Source organism: Callithrix jacchus, chromosome 11 (genome assembly GCF_049354715.1).
Source record: "Callithrix jacchus isolate 240 chromosome 11, calJac240_pri, whole genome shotgun sequence".
Taxonomy (NCBI): domain Eukaryota; kingdom Metazoa; phylum Chordata; class Mammalia; order Primates; family Cebidae; genus Callithrix; species Callithrix jacchus.
The window spans coordinates 108,025,014-108,045,357 of NC_133512.1; the positions used below are offsets into that span (position 1 = coordinate 108,025,014).

Here is a 20,344-nt window from a genome sequence, read left to right on the forward strand (position 1 = left end):
AAAAATCCAACCTCTTCATTGTGGCCCACAAGATCCTCCATGACATGGTTCTGGCCTCTCATCTCATTACCTACCACTCTCCCCCCAGGATCCAGCCATCAGGCCTTTGCTTCAGGCTCTATTCCATCTCAGTGTCTTCATACAACTGTTTCCTCTGGCCTGAACTATTTTTCCTTCTTTTCTCCACATGGTTGGCTTCTGCTCATTCAATTCTCGATCAAATGTTACCTCCTCCTTCAACTTCTTTACCTATGCTAGCAGCAATCACTCTTTATCATATTATCCTACAATGTTTTTCATCATATTTACCATTTTTAAAAAACTTGTGTTTTTCCACGTCTTCCTACCTAGAACAGAGATGTTGAGTATGCTGTTCCCCCCTATTTCCAGCACCTAGAAGAGTGCCTGGCACATAGTAAACACTCAATAAACATTTGCTTAACGAATTAATGATGTTTGGAATTATAAAGTGGCAAAGACAGGATTTACAGACAATCAGTAAGTTGAAGGATAAGAAAGAGGAGGAAACCCCTGTGTAGAAAGTTCTTAAGTAGAAAGCAAGCAGAGCTAACAATATGAACACAGAAGGAGCTTAACTTCTGCCATTTGTTACAGGACCTGTCATTTTCACTCTGCAAATGAATAGACACCCGCAGATGCCTTTCAGACAGAAGGTGAATGCTTTACAGGCATAGATGGGAAATCTGTTTTTAGTGTTGGAGAGCTATATAGACAGGTTCTAGAAGCCACAAGATAGCTGGTAAGACTTCATTGAGATGGTATGTTAAAACAAAAAGAACCTTAGTTTTGCCATAGGGTAGAAATGACCTTATTCAATTAATAACCTTTTCTTCAGTCAAAACAGTAAGACAGAAAAAAAAAAAAGGATCAGATATGAAAGCAAGAACACTTCAGTCTCCAAATCATAAAGCCACTTGGGAGAGGAAGAAAACCCAGGAGTAGTTTTCAGAAAAGCATATTTTGCCAAGTAACCTCCATGCTGACAAACCAGTCAGTCATTAGACAGTATATGGGTTCTTTTGCGATAAATGATCAAATACAGGCAGATCTTTGGGAACAAAACGGAACCGACAGATTACAGAGATGACAAAGAATGAAGAAAGATTTAATCTTAAAGGAAAGTGAAGCAAATAAAAAGGGAATTTTTAATTCCCAAAAAAACTCCCCAAATTTTTATAGTAAAATTGGTAAAATTAAGAGTTTTCCATGTATTATTCTTATTTAAAAACACAAAGAAGAAAATGCCGAGAGAGTTAAAAATAGTTAACCCTAGGAGAAGGAGATAACCATTTAGGTAGGGAACTACCATTTATGCTATCTTTTCACTTATTCCTTTGATCAAATTAAGGATAAATTTTAAGAAACCTGTTCAATAAAGATAATATAAACAGTAATGCAGACTAACTCCAACTTTGCATATATATATATTTTAATAAGGGAAGGCCTTTTTAACCCATCTTCATACTCATTTTAACATATAATCCCTAATATCAATTTGTTATTTTATTTCTGATGAAAGTAAATTTATATACATAAAACATCAGTTAATCCTAGATTTCAATTAATGAATTACCAGTTAGCTGAATTTGTTCTACACTAGAATTCTGGCATCAAGTCAGTCCTATGCCTACATCAGCGGCAGAATGGCGATTTGAGTATACAATGTATATTCAACCTTTAGACTGTATTGAACAACAAGAAATCCTGACGTATAGCAAGGGGAAAATCTTCTCATTAGATGTACCTGTTCCACATAAACAGGAGGCAGTAAAAAGAGCACTTCCTTAGACAACACAATTCTATAAATCAATAAAAGTTATGTTTTCAAATAATATTTAAGCATCTAAGAACATGTATATCATAAAATGGTATTTTTTTTTTTTTTGCCGGTTATAAAACGAAGTATTATATAAAACACGTTTGTTAAAAAAAGTCTTAAAAAGTACCTACAAAGCATAAACAGTGTTGGGATAATAGGTGATTTTTATTTTCTTTTTTCTAAAGTTGCCTTCAGTGAGCATATATTACTTTTAGGGGAAAAATGTTAAAGTAAGTCATTAACATAAAGGACAAATCTGAGAGTGTCAGAATACAAAGAAGTGGGAGAGAGATGAAAACAATAACAGAAGATGTCATGGAAGACAGATGAAATACGGGCCGGGTGCGGTGGCTCACAGCTATGATCCCAGCACTTTGGAAGGCCGAGGCAGGCAGATCACTTCAGGTCAGGAGTTTGAAACCAGCCCAGTCAACATGGTGAAACCCCATCACTACATAAAAATTTAAAAATTAGGTCAGGAGCAGTGGCTCAACCCTGTAATCCCTGCACTTTGGGAGGCTGAGGCAGGCAGATCACCTGAAGTCAGGCGTTCAAGACTGGCCTGGCCAACAAGGCAAAACACTCTCTCTATGAAAAATATAAAAATTAGCCAGGCCTGATGCCATGCACCTGTAATACCAGCTACTTGGGAGGCTGAGGCAGGAGAATTGCTTGAACCCGGGAGGTGGAGGTTGCAGTCAGCTGAGATCATGGCATTGCACTCCAGTCTGGGTGACAGAGGAGACTCTATCAAAATAATAAATAAATAAATAAATAAATATACAAAAATTAGCCAGGAGTGATGGCAGGCACCTGTAATCCCAGTTACTTGGGAGGCTGAGGCAGGAGAATCTCTTGAACCCAAGAGGTGGAGGTTTCAGTGAGCCAAGATTGTGCCACCGCACTCCAGCCTGGACGAAAAAGCAAGACTCTGTCTCAGGGGGGAAAAAAAATGTATAATATAATAAAATAAAATAAAATAAATAATAATGTATAATAAAAGTAAAATAATGATAAAGAGTTCTCAAAATCTTACAATAAATGGATCAGAAACAGTAATCAGACACATAATAAAACATTCTTGATCTAAAATAAATACGGAGGTCTGAGATGGGAGCTACTACTATGTTCTAGGTATACAATTAACAAAAACTAGGCAGAGAAAAAACATTAATGATAAGGAAACAAAAAAATCCAAATGGCCTCAGACTTCTCCATAATCCTAAATACTAAGTAGAGCAGTATTTACAAAATTTGGAGTGGAACAGTTAGTGTCCTGAGGTGGCTATGCCTACCCAAGTCTGACAGCACAGAAAGAAATTATCATGTGTGCATACGCTAAGGTAAAATAGCATTCACACTACCTACCCCTCCTTTTTTTTTGAAATGGAGTTTTGCTCTGTTACCCAGGCTGGAGTGCAGCTCACCACAACCTCCACCTCCCCAGTTTAAGCGATTCTCCTGCCTCAGCATCCCGAGTAGCTGGGACTACAGGCATATGCTACCATGCCCGGTTTAATTTCTTTGTACATTTAGTAGAGTTGGGGTTTTGCCATGCTGGCCAGGCTGGTCTTGAACTCCTGACCTCAAGTGATCCTCCCACCTTGGCCTCCCAAAGTGATGGGATTACAGGCATGAGCCACCATGCCTGGCTACCCTTCTTGAAAAGGTTGCTTGAGTGAAGCACTCAGCTAATTAAGAGTTAAGTTTAAACTAAAAATTCATAGATGGGAAAATTGTGGTATAAAAGGACTACTGACACTAATTTTACATAGAAAGTTATATATAACTACATAATTAATGCAAAATAAAAATTGAGATGATTAAAAAATAACATGAATGTATAAATTTTATTAAAAAATAATAAAGTTGGCAGGAGAAAAAAGGGAAGAGAAGAGCTAAGTGAATGTTTGTTAAATGCCTAAGTTACTACTTCGTTCTGGACTTTGATAAGAGAGAAACGTTGAAATATGCCTTTTAGTTGTGCTTTTCCAAATAATTTTAAAGTTGGTTTAGTGATGGTTGCTTGTAACAAAGACACATCATACTGTCAGACAGCTGAATGCTGGTGCACCTTTGTTTTGTTTTTAAAAAATACCCATATCCCAACAAACACCTCATCTACAAGCGTGCCTGTCACTGTGATGTCAGCATCAGGAATATCCCATGGCCATAGGCTATAATAAGCCTATTGAGAACAATCCACATATTATAAAAAGCTTATTAAAGTTACCCACAAGAAAGATTACACTAAACAATCTGTTTATCACATGAATGCACAGAAGATACATACCTGCACACTGGCTGTTACCACTGAAGACCCTGAGGCAGTAGATGGTCTATGTGGAGTAGACAATGGTTTGGTAGCACCCTGTGTTCCACTTCCTGTTCCCCCAGATAGACTAGTCCTATTAGCTCCGCTTGAGTTAAGGTTGCTACTACCTCTGCTGGCAGGTACATTCATTGCAATTCCACTCAAGCTATTCTTCCCAACAGTTCCAGTGGATGATGAGTTTGTTAGCTTTGAGGGGGCCTGAAGATTTTTTGTAGATGGAAGGCCTGAAGTGCGGTTAGAGGGCAATAAATTCAAGGTGGGAGACTGTCTGCTGATATTCATTCCACTGGGCTGTTTATGGACTGGGTTGTTGGTGCTGGAGTGGCTACTCTGGGCTACTAGTGCATTTGGACTTGTACTACTAGAGGATACAGTAGGCTTGGGAGCTGGGTTGGATTTAGAAATAAGTTTAGTTGATACTGAAGGCTTAGCTGACAGAGAGGGCTTGGGTGAGGCAGAAGGCTTAGGTGAGGGCAGGGGTTTAGGAGATGTGGCAGGCTTGGGAGATGCTGCAAGTTTGGGGGAGGCAGCCATTGAGAACGGAGATTTGAAACCCTGCGTGGAGATTTGTGATACCATAGCCTTGGCTAAATAGTTACTGGAGGTAGTGGTGCTAGGTACTGTCCTAGAAACCAGGGGGTGGGACCCTTGAGAACCATTTCCAGGTGAGGGGGTAGATAAGGGAAGGCGGTACATAAGTGGCTTATCTGAAGTCTTAATAAGCGAGGAGGAACAGGAGAGTTGGGGATTATTACTTAATTTCACCACGGGGTTGGCCTGGGATTTACTGATGGTGGCCTGTAATGGAGACACATAGTTCTGCTGGACAGCTGAATGCTGGTGCACCTTTGTTACTTGTGTTAACGAAGAAGCATCTTGGGCCTCAGATGTTCCCAGAGCATGAGAAGAGGCAGCAATTTGGGCTTGGGAGGAAGAGGAGACGTGAGTCTGTGAAGAGGAGGAAGTGTGAATCTGGCTTGACCTTTGAAGTCCTTGCTGAAGTAGCCTGGCTGGCAGAGGTTCTAAAGAAACTTTAGGGTTCTGAATGGAAGAACCAGCAATAAGGCCTGAAGAGATGCCGGTATGAGCTAAATCCTGGGGTTTCTTTGGTACTGGCCCCGTGTGACCAGCAATAAGACTTGAAGAATGTGTAGTCTGAGTAGAATCTAGTTTTTTCGGGGTAGCCAGTGGCAGCTTACTCATGATACTTGCTAACTTTTCTTCTCTCAGTCCTGGACGAGGCTTTGTGGTTGGCATGCTTATCCTTGAGCCAACCGGAGGGCCCTTGTTTCCATTGTTGATAACCGCTAAAGCTTCAGAAACAAGATCCAGTGAAGGTGAAGGGAAAGAAAGGTCTTCATCTAGTGAGTCATCGAGGCAGATGGTTTCTTGGGCTGATACAGAGCTAGAGCTGGCTGCGGCAACGGCAGTTGTGCTGGTGCTCGTTGGAGGACCGCTAACTGGAGCCACAAGGGATGAAGGAGTTTTCTGGTCCTTTTTTGGACTACACTCCTAATGTGAAGCATCATATGGAAAAAAATAGAAATGGTGAATAAAAAATTACAAAGTTCATTTTAAATAACTAAGATTCGCATGACAATCAAAATTGTTTTTCTACTGAAAATCTTTAGAGACTATCAAACAAAAATAATTTTTGAGATGACAGAGTTCCTGACTGAGCTGTCCTCACAAGACAAAGTATCTGATATATTACACATAGCTGTCATACCTTAGTAAGCTTAACACCAAGTGGAAGGAACATTCATATACTAGTTACATTACTGATGAGCCTCCCTCACCGGCATCAGATCTTCAAATCCTGCTCCAAATCCATTTGTTCAGATTATGCTTTTTATTCCCCTGCACTCAGGAGAAATTCTGCCTTTATATTAAGATACTCCCCTTCTAGTCTGGATGGTTTGCCATGAGGCTGACCTTCACTTTCTGCTTCCATGCATTTCTGCCTCTTTGTTTTCCCTACCCTACAGCCAGTACATAGGAAAACTGGTACGTCAAAGTGGCAGATGACTCAATCCGAGCATATATAAATTATGCTTTCTATTTATTATTGTGTATCTGTAACTTATTTATAAATTATTCATTTCTCATTTATTCAATATACATTCACTAAGTATCTGCTGTGAACAGGGCCCTATGCTAAGAAAACAAGGGTAATTAAGAATTAGAACTCTGAATACCTCAGAGTTGTTAGAGTCAAAAAAAGAATCAACCTTCTTTAATATTTAAGAAAAAGAATTAGAGAACAGTTTATAATATTCAAAGAGCAAAATAATTAAAAAGCAAGTATTTATTTATTCCTATTTATTTAGTTATTTTTTGAGACAGAGTTTTGCTCTTACTGCCAAGGTTGGAGTACAATGGCTCCATCTCAGCTGACTGCAACCTCCACTTCCCAGGTTCAAGCAATTCTCCTGCTTCAACCTCCCGAGTAGCCAGGATTACAGGCAAGCACCATCATGCTTGGTTAATTTTGTATATATATTTTTTTAGTGGAGATGGGTTTTCTCCGTGTTAGTCAGGTTGGTCTCGAATTCCCAACCTCAGGTGATCCGCCCACTTTGGCCTCCCAAAGTGCTGGGATTACAGGCATGAGCCACTGCACCTGGCCACAACTATTTATTTTTAAAGAGAAATATAAAGTGTTTGACTCATTTTATTTTTAAGATTGAGAAGCAAAAATGTATGACATAAAAGTCATATCAAGTCTCTTCAATTAGTTTCTTAAACAAACCTAGAGTGTTATGTTACATACTGATTTATACAACCATAGCACTTACCTTAAGCATAGTGGGGAAAGAATGGAGAGGAAGGGTCTTTACCATCACCTCCTAAGGTATTACATAAGCAAGCTGTTAAGAATACCGTTATACCCTAACTTCCTTAGTACTTTTTCTAAGCTTTTATTCTAAAACCCCTGATTAAAAACCTCATTGCCTATTGGAAGTACAAGTGTAACTGCATTAAGGTCACAAATGTCTGCTAAGAAGAATGGTTAATGTAGACGAGACATGTCTGTTTTGATATGCCATCCACTTACGTGATTAGTGAAAACGCCATTATTATAAAAAGTACAAAATAAAGGGTGAGAAATGTATCCAAATGTTGCAAGAATTAATAGTATAAAAGTGCTGTTTAAAAATAACTTTTTGATTATTAATTTTTATTTATAAAAATATCAAACCCACTGTAATAGAATACTATGTAGATTTATACTAGCAGAGAAAATTATCCAGGATACATAACTTAGTCAAAAAAGCAGGTTATCCCATTTATATAAAAAGACTAAATAAATGGATAGCTGATTGGATAGATGGATGAATGGAAGGGAGGGAGGGAGGAACAGAGTTCCAAAAGAAGGAAAGGAAAATGTGCCCTAGAAAGCTAAGAGCTTTTATTCTCTGACTGAGGAGAAATTTATAGATATTTTTACTTTTCTCCTTACTTTTCTGTGTTATTTGCATTTTCTATTGCAGGCATTTCCTTATCTTACCTTTATAACTAGAAACAGTATGGGGAGTTACAGTAGCAAAAAACCACATCAACAACATAGCTTTTCCATTTTGGGAAAAGGAGAAAGTAATTTAATCACAAAGAAGGAAACAACCTGATGACTCACCCATATCCTAAGGCATCCAGTATTAGAATGTATAAATTTCCTATCCAATTATTGTATCAATCATACATTTAAAATTTCCTATCCAATTATTGTATCAATCATATGTTTAAACAGATGTATCAAAATGTAACCAATCCTTTATGGAGGGTATGAAGACTTTAGTATTCTAATATACAAATAAAGTGTCAAAGTCTAAACTCAATGGACTTAATGAAAGATTGGCTCGGTATTATTTGGATCAGAAGACAAAGCAGGTTATTAAGAAAAAGAGAATTACTGGCCAGGCACGGTGGCTCACACCTGTAACCCCAGCACTTTGGGAGGCTGAGGCCGGCGGATCATGAGGTCAGCAGTTTCAGAACAGCTTGACCAACATGGTGAAACCCCGTCTCTACTAAAAATACAAAAATTAGCTGGGGGTAGTGGCGCGCCCTTATAATCCCAGTTACTCAGGAGGCTGAGGCAGGAGAATTGCTTGAACCCGGGAGGTGGAGGTTGCAGTGAGCCGAGATCGCGCCACTGCACTCCAGCCTGGGTGACAGAGTGAGACTTCATCTTTAAAAAAAAAAAAAAAAAAAACGATAAAGAAAAAGAGGACTATTTACCCTGCATTTTAAGAGGCTGTAACACCAAAAAGGCAGGAAGGCCAAAGAATAATGAATATTGAGATCTGGCCACAATCTTACAAGTAAAGAAACTCATCTATTAAAAACAACAAGAAAAAACCAAGGAGACAAGGGCTACAGAGCGAAGTGTAAAAACCAGAGGGGGATGAGCTTTCATTAAAATTTTAATTTCAAATGATTATAGTTTTTACTTCCAGAGATTATACTTTGATTCTCTTTCAAATCTACTTTGTCTGTTTTCATAGGATATTTTTTATTCTTTGCTATTTCTCTAAATATTAAAAAAAAATTAAGCAAAATTATTTTAAGTATGGAACTCCATAAATGTACTACTTGTCCATCTTAGGACTGTTCCTTAAGGTTTTTACTGTTCCTCCTGATTCTCACTCATAGTAACTTATTCTTTCATGTATTCTGTATTTCAGATTGTAAGCTCAGGTCTGATGTGGTTTATAGGAGGAAGGCCTTTGAGGCCTCCGAAGAGGGCATGTTATACCAGGGAGAATTTGATTTTTATTTATTTATTTTTTTGCTAGTAGTCCTGGGTTACTACTAATGTAATAACTAAGCTACTTTTTTTTTTAGCTTGGGGTTTTCTCAGATTGTACAGAGAGTGTAAATTAAACTCCTAAGCCAAGGAAATTTTTTAGCAAAGACATTCCAAGACAGACACTTTTCTTAGTGTCTCTGCTGGTGGCTGCATTTTTTTCTAGTCCTTTCTTTTATGAAAGACGTTATTGTTTGAAGGTCCAGCTTTATGCAGGTTTCATCCCAATTTTCAACCTGTACAAGCCCAAGGAAACTCTAACTGCTATGCTCTGAGAAGAAATGTAAAAAGAAACCATCAAGTGATGGACACAAAGTGTCAAATGCCTCCAAGGGCAATGACAATGGATTAACACTGTCAGCTCCTTCTGTTTTTGGTCTTAGGAATTTTTCTTACATATTTTCAATCTCAGCTATGCTATGAAAGAATATTTGTTATATTTTACCTAGCATTTCCAAGTATTAATAAAGTTAAGCTTTACAGTCAGTGTATGCACATTTCCCACTGTTACATTGAAATCTATTGTCCCAAATACAGAAGTTCTAAGAGTATCAGGAAGTTGAAAACACCTATCTTATAGTGCCTACTGACCTTTGCTAAATACCGTATTTCCTTTTCATCTTAGGAATGTATTTCAACATTCACCAATTATAACTAATTAAAGATTTTGTTTCAAGACTTACCTTTACTTTGGGTTTAGGTGCAGGAATCACCTTTTTCTTTGCCCTAGGATAAACAGATTTAAAAAGGCGATTTCAGTAGCAATATTACATATTGCTCATCAGAAAGTTATAACATATAACTTTGTAATTATGTAATTATGTGGTAAATAATTTCTTCTGCTATTTGGAAAGCTCTCTGAAGGAAGTGTATTTAAATGCTCAGTTTATAATAAGTATATAGCAACACTTTCCTCAATTCACATTAATTCAAAGAAAGGTCAAACAACTGGTAAAATATGAAATGTTGATAAAATTAAATGTAAATACATAAACTATAAAATAACCCAAAAACCTAACAAAGCTGCCTAAACAGACTTACTCAAAAAACTGGTAAGAATTTACAATTATCTGTTAAGGAACTTCAAGCTCAATTAAACCATGCCAAGAAGGTGTGAATGCAATTTAACTTAATCAAAACAAAAAAATCCCTCAGTTTTTAAAGAAATTATTTTGTAATGTAAAAATTTAAAAAAAAAGTCAAAATGATAGGGAGAAAAAAGGGAAAGAAAAATTACTTTGAAACTTTTGGTAAACTATGAAAAAGTTTGAAGACTGCCGGGCGTGGTGGCTCACACCTATAATCCCAGCACTTTGGGAGGCCAAAGTAGCGGGTAGATCACAAGGTCAAGAGATCGAGACCATCCTGGTCAACAAGGTGAAACCCTGTCTCTACTGAAAATACAAAAATTAGCTGGGCATGGTGGCGCATGCCTGTAGTCCCAGCTACTCGGGAGGCTGAGGCAGGAGAATTGCCTGAACCCAGGAGGCGGAGGTTGCAGTGAGCCAGGTCGCGCCATTGCACTCCAGCCTGGGTGACAAGAGTGAAACTCCATCTCGAAAAACAAAACAAACAAAAAACGGAAAAGTTCAAAGATTAAAAAAAACTAACGATTTCCAAGGTAAGTCAACGTATCCAAAAGTTTGTTGAATAATTAATGTGTTGACAAGCTAAAATACTTCAGCTTATCTACTTCACTTGCCTAAAGTGTCATCAATTAGATTAACAAGAATCCTGATGAAAACTGTCACTTCACAACTTCATTTAGGCAACAATAATTTTCTAAGTTTTTTTGATGACGGCCATTTAGGGAAAGAACCTCTAGACCCACTTATCCCACAGATTCCTACTTTCTGGTACAAAACAAAACACAAAGTTAACAATAATAATGAAGCTATTCTAAAAAAGGAGAAGGGCTGGGAGCACCTGGAATCCGAGCACTTTGGGAGGCCAAGGTGGGCGGACTGCCTGAGCTCAGGAGTTCAAGACCAGCCTGGGCAACACAGTGAAACCCTGTCTTAAAAAAAAAAAAGGCCGGGTGCGGTGACTCAAGCCTGTAATCCCAGCACTTTGGGAGGCCAAGGCGGGGTGGATCACGAGGTCAAAAGATCGAGACCATCCTGGTCAACATGGTGAAACCCCGTCTCTACTAAAAATACAAAAAATTAGGTAGGCATGGTGGCGCACACCTGTAGTCCCATCTACTCGGGAGGCTGAGGCAGGAGAATTGCCTGAACCCAGGAGGCGGAGGTTGCAGTGAGCCAGGTCGCGCCATTGCACTCCAGCCTGGGTAACAAGAGCGAAACTCCGTCTCAAAAAAAAAAAAAAAAGGGAGAAGGAGGCCGGGCACAGTGGTTCACACCTGTAACCCTAGCACTTTGGGCCAAGACAGGCAGATCACTTGAGGCCAGAAATTTGAGACCAGCCCGGCCAATGTGGTCAAACCCTGTCTCTACTAGAAATACTAAAATTAGCCAGGTGTGGTGGCGCATGCCTGTGATCCCAGCTACGTGGGAGGCTGAGGAGGAGAAGTGCTTGAACCTGGGAGATAGAGGTTACAGTGAGCTGAGATCATACCACTGAACTCCAGACTGGGCAACAGAGCAAGACTCCCTCTCAAAAGGAGGAAGGGAGGGAGGGACGGTGGGGGGAGGGAGGGAGGGGGAGGGAGGGAGGGAGAGAGAGAGAGAGAGAGAGAGAGAGAGAGAGAGAGAGAGAGAGAGAGAGAGACAGTGTGACATCTTTTGTAAACACCTTTAGAATTAAAGGAATGCATTATTTGTACCTGAAATGTAAGGCATACATGGCTTTAGATTTACTGTAGCCCCCCCTATCCACAGTTTTCAATTTCTGCAGTTTCAGTTGCCTGTGGTCAACTGAGGTCTGAAAATATTAAATGGAAAATTCCAGAAATAGAGAGAAAACCACATTCACTTAATTTTTATCATAGCAGAGTTAAATTGTTCTCTTTTATTATTGCTGTTGTTAATCTCTTACTGTGCCCAATCTGTAAACTAGGATCTATCATAGGAATGTATATATAGGAAATAACAGTCTATTTAGGCTTCAGTACTGTCTGTGGTTTTGGCATCCATCGGTGGCATTTTGGAGTATACTGTCTGAGGATAAGAGGGACTACTGTATAGGGAAATTAAAGCCAAAAATATTACTGACACAAATATATAAATATGTATATAAAATTTATTTCAAACACAACAAAAACACTTGCAACAAAGTAAACCTATAATATGAAACCAAACTACTTAGAATTTATACTAAAAAAACAATAAGAACTGAAAACCACAACCAACTCAATGCATCCCTGATGATATACAGTTGACCCTTGAGGATGAAGACCTTTATGATGATTCACTCCACTTAATGAACAGTAAATATAATTTCCCTTATTATCTTCTTATTAACATTTTCTTTCCTCTAGCTTATGTTATTATAAGAATATGGTATACAGTACATAAAATGTACAAAATGTGTTCATGAACTATTTACATTATCAGTAAGGCTTCCGGTCAACAGTAGGCTATTAGTAGTTATGTTTCGGGAGACTGAAAGTTACACGTGGATTTCCGACTGTGTGGAGTGAGGGGATGAACTCCCTAACTCTTGTAATGAAGTATCCTTCCTAAAAACTAAAACATTCCTATATAACTGCATACAAGGAGAGGAGGAATTTTATAATGTTGCCCAAAAGATGTTAAACACATCTCTTAGCAGAATACTGAATTAGAGTGTTCAGTAAATCCAGAGTAATTTGCCAATTTTATATTTTAATAATCCTGACCCCCTCTCCTTTTTCCTTTTGGAAACAAGGTCAGCTGTGTCCCCCCAGGCTGGAGGGCAGTGGCATGATCTCCACTCACTACAACCTCCGCTTTTCTGGCGTAAGCCATTCTCCCACCTCAGCCTCCTGAGTAGCTGGGACTACAGGCACACACACCACCATGCATGGCTAATTTTTTATTTTTTGTAGGGGTCGAGTTTCACCATGTTGCCCAGGCTAGTCTCAAACTCCTGGACTCACGCAATCCACCCACCTCAGCCTCCCAAAGTGCTGGGATAACAGGCATGAGCCACTGTGCTGGCTTTAATACAAGGGTTATTAAATGCCACACTTGTAGGCTACAGAGAAGTAGCCCTAAGTTGTAGGGAAAAATAAAACTGTTCTGCAATTGACCAATATTCAACCAAAAAGGTTGAATTATTTTTATAGCAGTTAGTAACATAATAACAGAAAAAACTTGCTTTTTGTTGTATATGGGGGGGATAAAATATCTTTCTCTAGTAATCACATCACTAAGGAAATACCTAGTTTTGAACACAAGGAATGACCTGAAGAGTAGGTTAATTTTGCGAAATAAAACACTGCAATGCAACAAGGGTGGATGAGCACATGGATCTGTCCTGGTAAGCTCAGGGCAGCAGGGGGCTGTAGATGACAAACGCAGATGAACATTAAGAGGCAGAGAAAAAACTGGCAGGTAGAAGGCCCAGGAACAAATGAAAACTTCTGAACCTTCCTGCTTCCCTACTGCCAGAATCCCAGGCCATATGTGCCCCAGTATGGATTTAGTAGGTAGGAACTCCCATATGGCTTCCCAAGGAAGCCACTGCTTCCTTATACTAGGGAAGAAAGAGATCAATTTGTGTTCTGAAGTCTAAACAGTCAATGGTCAAAACGATCTTTTTAAGTCCTAGTCCAACTAGCATTTAATAAATGATATTTTTGTCTACTAAACTGCATAATGCGAATAAATGAAGCAATCTGGAGACTGCATTTACTCACGGAGCAGAAGTAAGATGATTATGAACACTCCGGCTTTCCTTAAAAAGCATTCTGGAAAAATTTAAAGAACACAATTATTTTTTTTTTTATAGCAGATAATATGATAATTGCTTTATTTTTTAAAGTAATTTAATTTCCAATCAACTATTACTTGCTTATTTACCAAGTAAAAGTTATAATGGTACAGTATACTTAATAATCTATTTTATGGAGAGTTTTATTCACAGCTCACTGTAACCTAGGCCTCCTGGGCTCAAACAGTCCTCCTATCTCAGCCTTCAAAGAAGCTGGAATTACAGGTGTGTGCCACCATGCCCAGCTAATTTCTAAAACTTTCTGCAGAGACAGAGGTCTCACTATGTTGGCCAAGCTGATCTTGAACCCCTGGCCTCAAGCAATCCTCTCCCCACGGCCCTGGGCTTCCTAAAGTGCTGAGATTACAGGGGTGAGCTACCATACCTGGCCAACAGATCTTTTTGTTGATATAAGATGGAGCACTTTAAGATCATGGGTTGAACTACTCAGGTTTATTATTTTTTACACTCTTTGACTCTTTTTTTTTTTTAGACAAAGTTTTGCTCTTGTTGTCCAGGCTGGAGTTCAATGGCGCAATCTTGGCTCACTGTAATTTCTGTCTCCTGGGTTCAAGTGATTCTCCTGCCTCAGTCTACTGAGTAGCTGGAATTACAGGTGCCCATGACCACACCCAGCTAATTTTTATATTTTTAGTAGATACACGATTTTACCACGTTAGCCAAGCTGGTCTCAAATTCCTCACCTCAGATGATCCACCTGCCTTGGCCTCTCAAAGTGCTGTGATTACAGGTGTGAGCTACCGCAACAGGCCACATTCTTTACTTAACCCTTGAGACTCCAAATAGAGCAACTCTTAGTTTCTTAAAGCATCTCTCTACACTGAATATTTTCTTTCTTTCTTACTTACTTTTTGAAACGGGTCTCACTATGTTGCCCAGGCTGATCTTAAACTCCTGGGCTCTAGTGATCCTCCCACCTTGGCCTTCCAAAGTGCTGGGATTACAGGTGTGAGCCACTGCACCTGGCCTATACTGACTATTTTCAATAGCACCTAAGGCAGTGTCTCTTTTCCTATGCTCTAATCCCATATTCAGTTCCCTATCTTCATGTTACCCAAATGAAGCTCCTCTCCCAAACTTCATAACCATTTGGGAGTCTTCCCTCTTCCCTTTTTCTCTACCAGTAAATTTGGGTGTAAAAAAAAAATGTTAAGTAAAATTATCACCTTTACACCTATCTCTGTGTCTGCATGACTATTTTGTCATTTAAGTGCTTAAGGTTTTCAAAGCAAGGATCATCAGAGATGACAATACAGTATGCTGAATACATTAATTAGGTTCTTAGAAAAATCAATGTCACATATATGTATGTGTATCTTTAGTGAGAGCGAAAATAATAAAATAAAATCCAGTAAGTCGCATGTCTTACCTTGCCTGCATCCAGCCCTTAGGCCACAGGGGCTTCACCTCTGTCTCCATAAAAGACTTAAGATAATCTTCAGCAGACTGGCTTTTATTTGGCTCTAACTCATAGCATCCCAGTTTGATCTCAACAAGGTTACATAACAAAGTTCTAAGCAGATTGAAAATTAAATTTGAAACTTTTTTTAGAAGCACATACATTTGGCAGCAATCATAAAGACTATGTGAAAAATTCAGAAAATAACAATTTCTAACATGTATCATTCATTGAACTATAGTCAAACCCGTAATATGAAACAATTTTCTTTGACACCTTTAATCAAAGCGCCAAAGATCGAAAGGGATGGTTCTCTACTTGGGGTACAGAAATACTACTAAGAAAGATGGCCAAAGAAGAATTATGTTGAGAGTACTTAACCTTCTGAAACCAGTATGACTTACTCCATTATTAGATTAGTTTATAAAAAGTATTACAGTATATATGAAAATAAAAGCAATTACTACTCTAAAGATATTCGTGACTAATTACTTTTCTCTTTAATAATTTTTTCCTACACATTTATCTTTGCTTCCGATCCAGTTTTATATTTATTATAGATTTTTTTTAAAAATGAGAAACCTTCCTTCTGCATTATATATTAAAAGTGAAAACTAATTAAATCTTACCTGATGGTATCATCCCAGTGAAATTTCTTTCTTGGTCCTATGACACGTTTTCCTGGTTTCTCCTCATCATCTTCTTCAGATCCATTTTTTTCTCGTTCTTCATCTGTCTGCAATCTAAAAATGAAAAAACACTTTATAAAACAAACTTTTAACCCAACACAACTATATAATATGCTCCATAAACACTTGTCGAATTGCTTAGTTGAATGTTAAAAGAGAGGGTAAAGAGGAAATTTACCTTTCCCCATAATACTTTGAATTTGAAGGGAGTTATAGTTTGCTGAATAAGGTCTTCAAATTATAATGTAAAGGCACATAATTTGAAGACCTTATTCAGCAAACTACTTTATAACTTTTAGGTCAGAAAATATTTGCGTCCAACTACAGCAAGTCAAGTTTGGGTTGTGAAATGTCTCACCAATGTCAGCTCTTGCTTTGATCACCTCCATACAATCAATCAACAGACACCTTTTGCCTCTGACTTCAAAGCAACTGTCATTTACAAAATACTCAATTATATCATGTTAGTGGTATATGTGAATTTCAACATGAGAACAAGGTCCACATAACATCAGAACAACTAAAAGTACTTCTCTCAAATGCATGGCTGGGCATGGTGGCTCACGCCTGTAATCCCAGCACTTCGGGAGGCTGAGGCGGGTGGACCACCTGAGGTCAAGAGTTTGAGACCAGCCTGGCCAATGTGGTGAAACCCCCATCTCTACTAAAAATATAAAAATTAGCCGGATGTGGTGGCAGGTGCCTGTAATCTCAGCTACTCTTGAGGCTGAGGTAGGAGAACCTGGGAGGCGGAGGTTGCAGTGAGCCAAGATTGCACCACTGCACTCCACCTGGGCAACAGAGTGAGACTCCACATCAAAACAAATAAATAAATAAAAATACTTCTCAAATGCAAAAGCCAGTCCAAATAGAAGAGATACATACTTGGCACACTTAGCTTGACTACGAGCCTGGCAGTCCTCCTGGTATTTAAATAGCTGTTCAGGCATGACATTGCTAACAGCCAGTTTCAGTTTTTGCAGAGGTTCTCTTAAACGATCATCCTGAAAAGAAAAGCATACTAAAAGTTTTTATCAGACATATTTACAAAATTTTGTGAGGTCCTTGAAAGATGAAATTTATGTTTTAGATACCAATTATAGATTTGAAATATTAGCATACCTAAATATGTACATTTCTTCTATAGTACTGACTTTTCGTAATACACACTGGATACAAAATTAGAATGACATTTCCCAGTTAGCCAAGAAGAGTCCCAGTTTTTGCCTATTGCCCAGCATAATTATTAATAGTGCTCCTTTACACTCTTTAAAATGCCCCATGGACACTTTAATACAGATAATTAAATAGAAAACAAAATCTACATTGTACAGACTACTACTGGTTAATCTCCATTATGATGGGAAACCAGTATCCTAAGAAGAGACAATGCTCTGGAACACGAACACACGTGTTTGGTTTGGGTGACTACCAACCGGATGTTGGTATCCTGTTCTCTCACTTATGGTTAATCATTTTAACTTACACTGCAGGTAATGCAAGGTCAAGGCCAAAGTAAAAGAGGAACCTCAAAACTCTTATTCATGTGTATTTTCAGGGCCAAAAAGAAAGAAAGAAGGTTTGTACCTGATAGTTTTAATTAACCAATTTATTACTTTCATCTTACTAGCAACCGTATATATATGTAACTACTTGAAACATACTTTTATCACCATCATAGGTGATGAAATATTATAAGACTTTACTTTTCATCACTGAAACAATTTTTTTTTTTTTTTTGGAGACAGTCTCGCTCTGTCACCCAGGCAGGAGTGCAGTGGAACCATCTCGGCTCACTGGAACCTCCACCTTCTGGGTTCAAACAATTATTGTGCCTCAGCCACCCAAGTAGCTAGGACCACAGGTGCATGCCACCACACCCAACTAATTTTTTTATTTTTAGTGCTCCACCTCAAGTGATCCACCTGCCACAGCCTCCCAAAGTGCTAGGATTACAGGCATGAACCACCCAGCCAAAAACAACTGTTCTTTAAATGTGATTTTTGGTGAAGAAAAGATTTTTAGCCAGGCACGGTGGCTCACGCCTGTAATCCCAGCACTTTGGGAGGCTAGGGCGGGCGGATCACGAGGTCAGGAGTTTGAGACCGGCCTGACCCAACAAGGTAAAACCCTGTCTCTACTAAAACTACAAAAATTAGCTGGGCATGGTGGCACATGCCTATAATCTCAGCTACTCAGGAGGCTGAGACAGGAGAACTGCTTGAACCCGGGAGGTGGAGGTTGCACTGAGCCAAGATTGCACCACTGCACTCCAGACTAGGTGACAAAGTGAGACTCCATCTCAAAAAAAAAAAAAAAAACCACAAAATATTTTTAAAACACAAATATTACAAATAAGCATATTAACCTATTCCATGAATACCAGTAAATAAATATCATAGCACATATGACATAAAATCCTATGTTTAAAAATGTGAACATCCAGTCAGGCGAAGTGGCTTGTGCCTATAATCCCAGCATTTTGGTAGGCCACTGTGGGAGGATCACCTGAGGTCAGGAGTTTGAGACCAACCTGACCAACATGGAGAAATACCATCTATATTACAATATAAAATTAGCCAGGCGTGGTGGTGCATGCCTGTAATCCTAGCTACTTGGGAAGCTGAGGCAGGACAACTGCTTGAACTAGGGAGGCGGAGGTTGCAGTGAGCCAAGATAAGTGCCACTGCACTCCACCCTGGGTAATAAGAGCCAAACTCTGTCCCCTCCCCCCAAAAAAGTGAACATCCAGAATTCATGGTTCCTAAATGATTACTTTTGAAGAATTACGTAGTTTAGACTATCTGCCTGGAAACAACCCAAATATCCACAAATAGTAAAATAAAATGGACAAATTAATGGGGATATATTCACACAATGGAACACTGTGTACACAGCAGTAAAAATGAATATATTTCTGACCAGGCACAGTGGCTCATGCTGTAATCCTAGTACTTTGGGAGGCCAAGGTGGGCAGATCACCTGAGGTCAAAGGTTAAAGACCAGCTTGGCCAACATGGTGAAACCCTGTCTCTGGTGAAATACAAAAATTCATTGGGCATGATTGTAGGTGCCTGTAAACCCAGCAACTCAGGAGGCTGAGATGGGAGAATTGCTTGATCCTGGGAGACGGTGGTTGCAGTGAGCCGAGATCACACCACTGCACTCTAGCCTGGGTGATAGAGCGAGACTCAATCTCAAAAAAAAAAAAAAAAAAAAAAAAGAATGTATTTCTACAATATGTATAAGATAAATCTGAGGTGCACAATATTGAGCCTTAAAAGCTGCCAAAGAAAGCAGAGAGTATTTATATAAATGAAGCTCAAAAATATGCAAAATTAAATACAATGTTTAGGGATACAAATATATGTGATAAAACCATATAAAGAAGAGCAAGGATAAGGTATCTTTCTTCCATAGCCAAAGGGATGTTAAGTAACTTCAAACTTGCCAGGGGTTCAAGACCAGCCTGGGTAACATAGCGGGAACCTGTCTCTACAGATGAAAAATTTAAAAATGGCATGCATGGTGATGTCAGCCTGTAGTCCCAGCTACTTGGGAGGCTGAGGTGGGAGGATGCTTGAGCCCAGGAGGTTGAGGCTGCAGTGAGAGCCATGTTTATATCACTGCACTCCAGCCTGGGCAAGAGCAAGACCCTGTATCAAAAGAGAAAAAAAAAAAAGGTGAGTACCTATATTTAAAAAAAACTGTTTGTCAGGTCATACCTACTATATTAATTTACATCCAACAATCTATGTTTTAGAAAACATTTCTCCTCTGAACTTATCAATTGTTGAAGACCAATTATTTTTCAGGGGATCCAACATACTTTTAATAACCTCCTATGATTATTGAATACATACAATATGACTATAAATCAATTGATGTGCAAAGGCCCCAAATAGAAACAAGTATCTTTACAGGTTATGAAACCCAAGATGCAGATATTATTGTTCTTCCTCTTACCTGGACATTGAGATGTAACTTCTTTAGACGTTTTACTAGTGTTTCTTTATTGCATGGCACAAAAGCTTCAAGGTGGGAGTAGACACCACTGCGAATGACAGGGCCTAGTTCTTGTAGCTGTAACTCAATGCTGGCCAAAAAAATTAACAACAATGAACAGTATAGAATTTATTTTAGGTGGCATACAGACAAGAAGGCAAAGGCGGTTCTTGTTCTCATTTTATCTTTCCATGATTTCCTAAACAGTATTCTTCACGGGGGAAAAAAGAAAAACCCATAGCAATAAATAGTTTATTCGTTTATTTTATTTATTTATTTTGAGATTAATTTTCATTCTTGTAGCCAAAGCTGCAGTGCAATGACATGGTCTCGGCTCACTGCAACCTCTGCCCCCTGGGGTTCAAGTGAT

At 38.8% G+C, this 20,344-nt stretch overlaps 1 protein-coding gene across 15 annotated transcripts in view; it reads right to left on the reverse strand.

Moving 5' to 3' along the window:
• Positions 1-20,344, reverse strand: part of UBN2 (ubinuclein 2) — a 104,447-nt gene that overhangs the window by 41,525 nt on the left and 42,578 nt on the right. For 10 of the 15 annotated variants that reach the window (XM_035254612.3, XM_078343643.1, XM_035254615.3 and 7 more), the window contains 8 exons: positions 19,936-20,065; positions 16,855-16,973; positions 15,910-16,023; positions 15,251-15,394; positions 13,787-13,837; positions 9,669-9,711; positions 6,974-7,024; positions 4,134-5,687 (listed from right to left, as the gene is read on the reverse strand). In XM_035254612.3, coding sequence (XP_035110503.2) covers positions 4,134-5,687; positions 6,974-7,024; positions 9,669-9,711; positions 13,787-13,837; positions 15,251-15,394; positions 15,910-16,023; positions 16,855-16,973; positions 19,936-20,065 — 2,206 coding nt within the window. Of the gene's footprint in view, positions 1-2,653; positions 2,752-4,133; positions 5,688-6,973; positions 7,025-9,668; positions 9,712-13,786; positions 13,838-15,250; positions 15,395-15,909; positions 16,024-16,854; positions 16,974-19,935; positions 20,066-20,344 lie in introns of all 15 variants that reach the window. The other 5 variants (XM_035254613.3, XM_078343642.1, XM_078343641.1 and 2 more) reach the window with 2 other exon arrangements.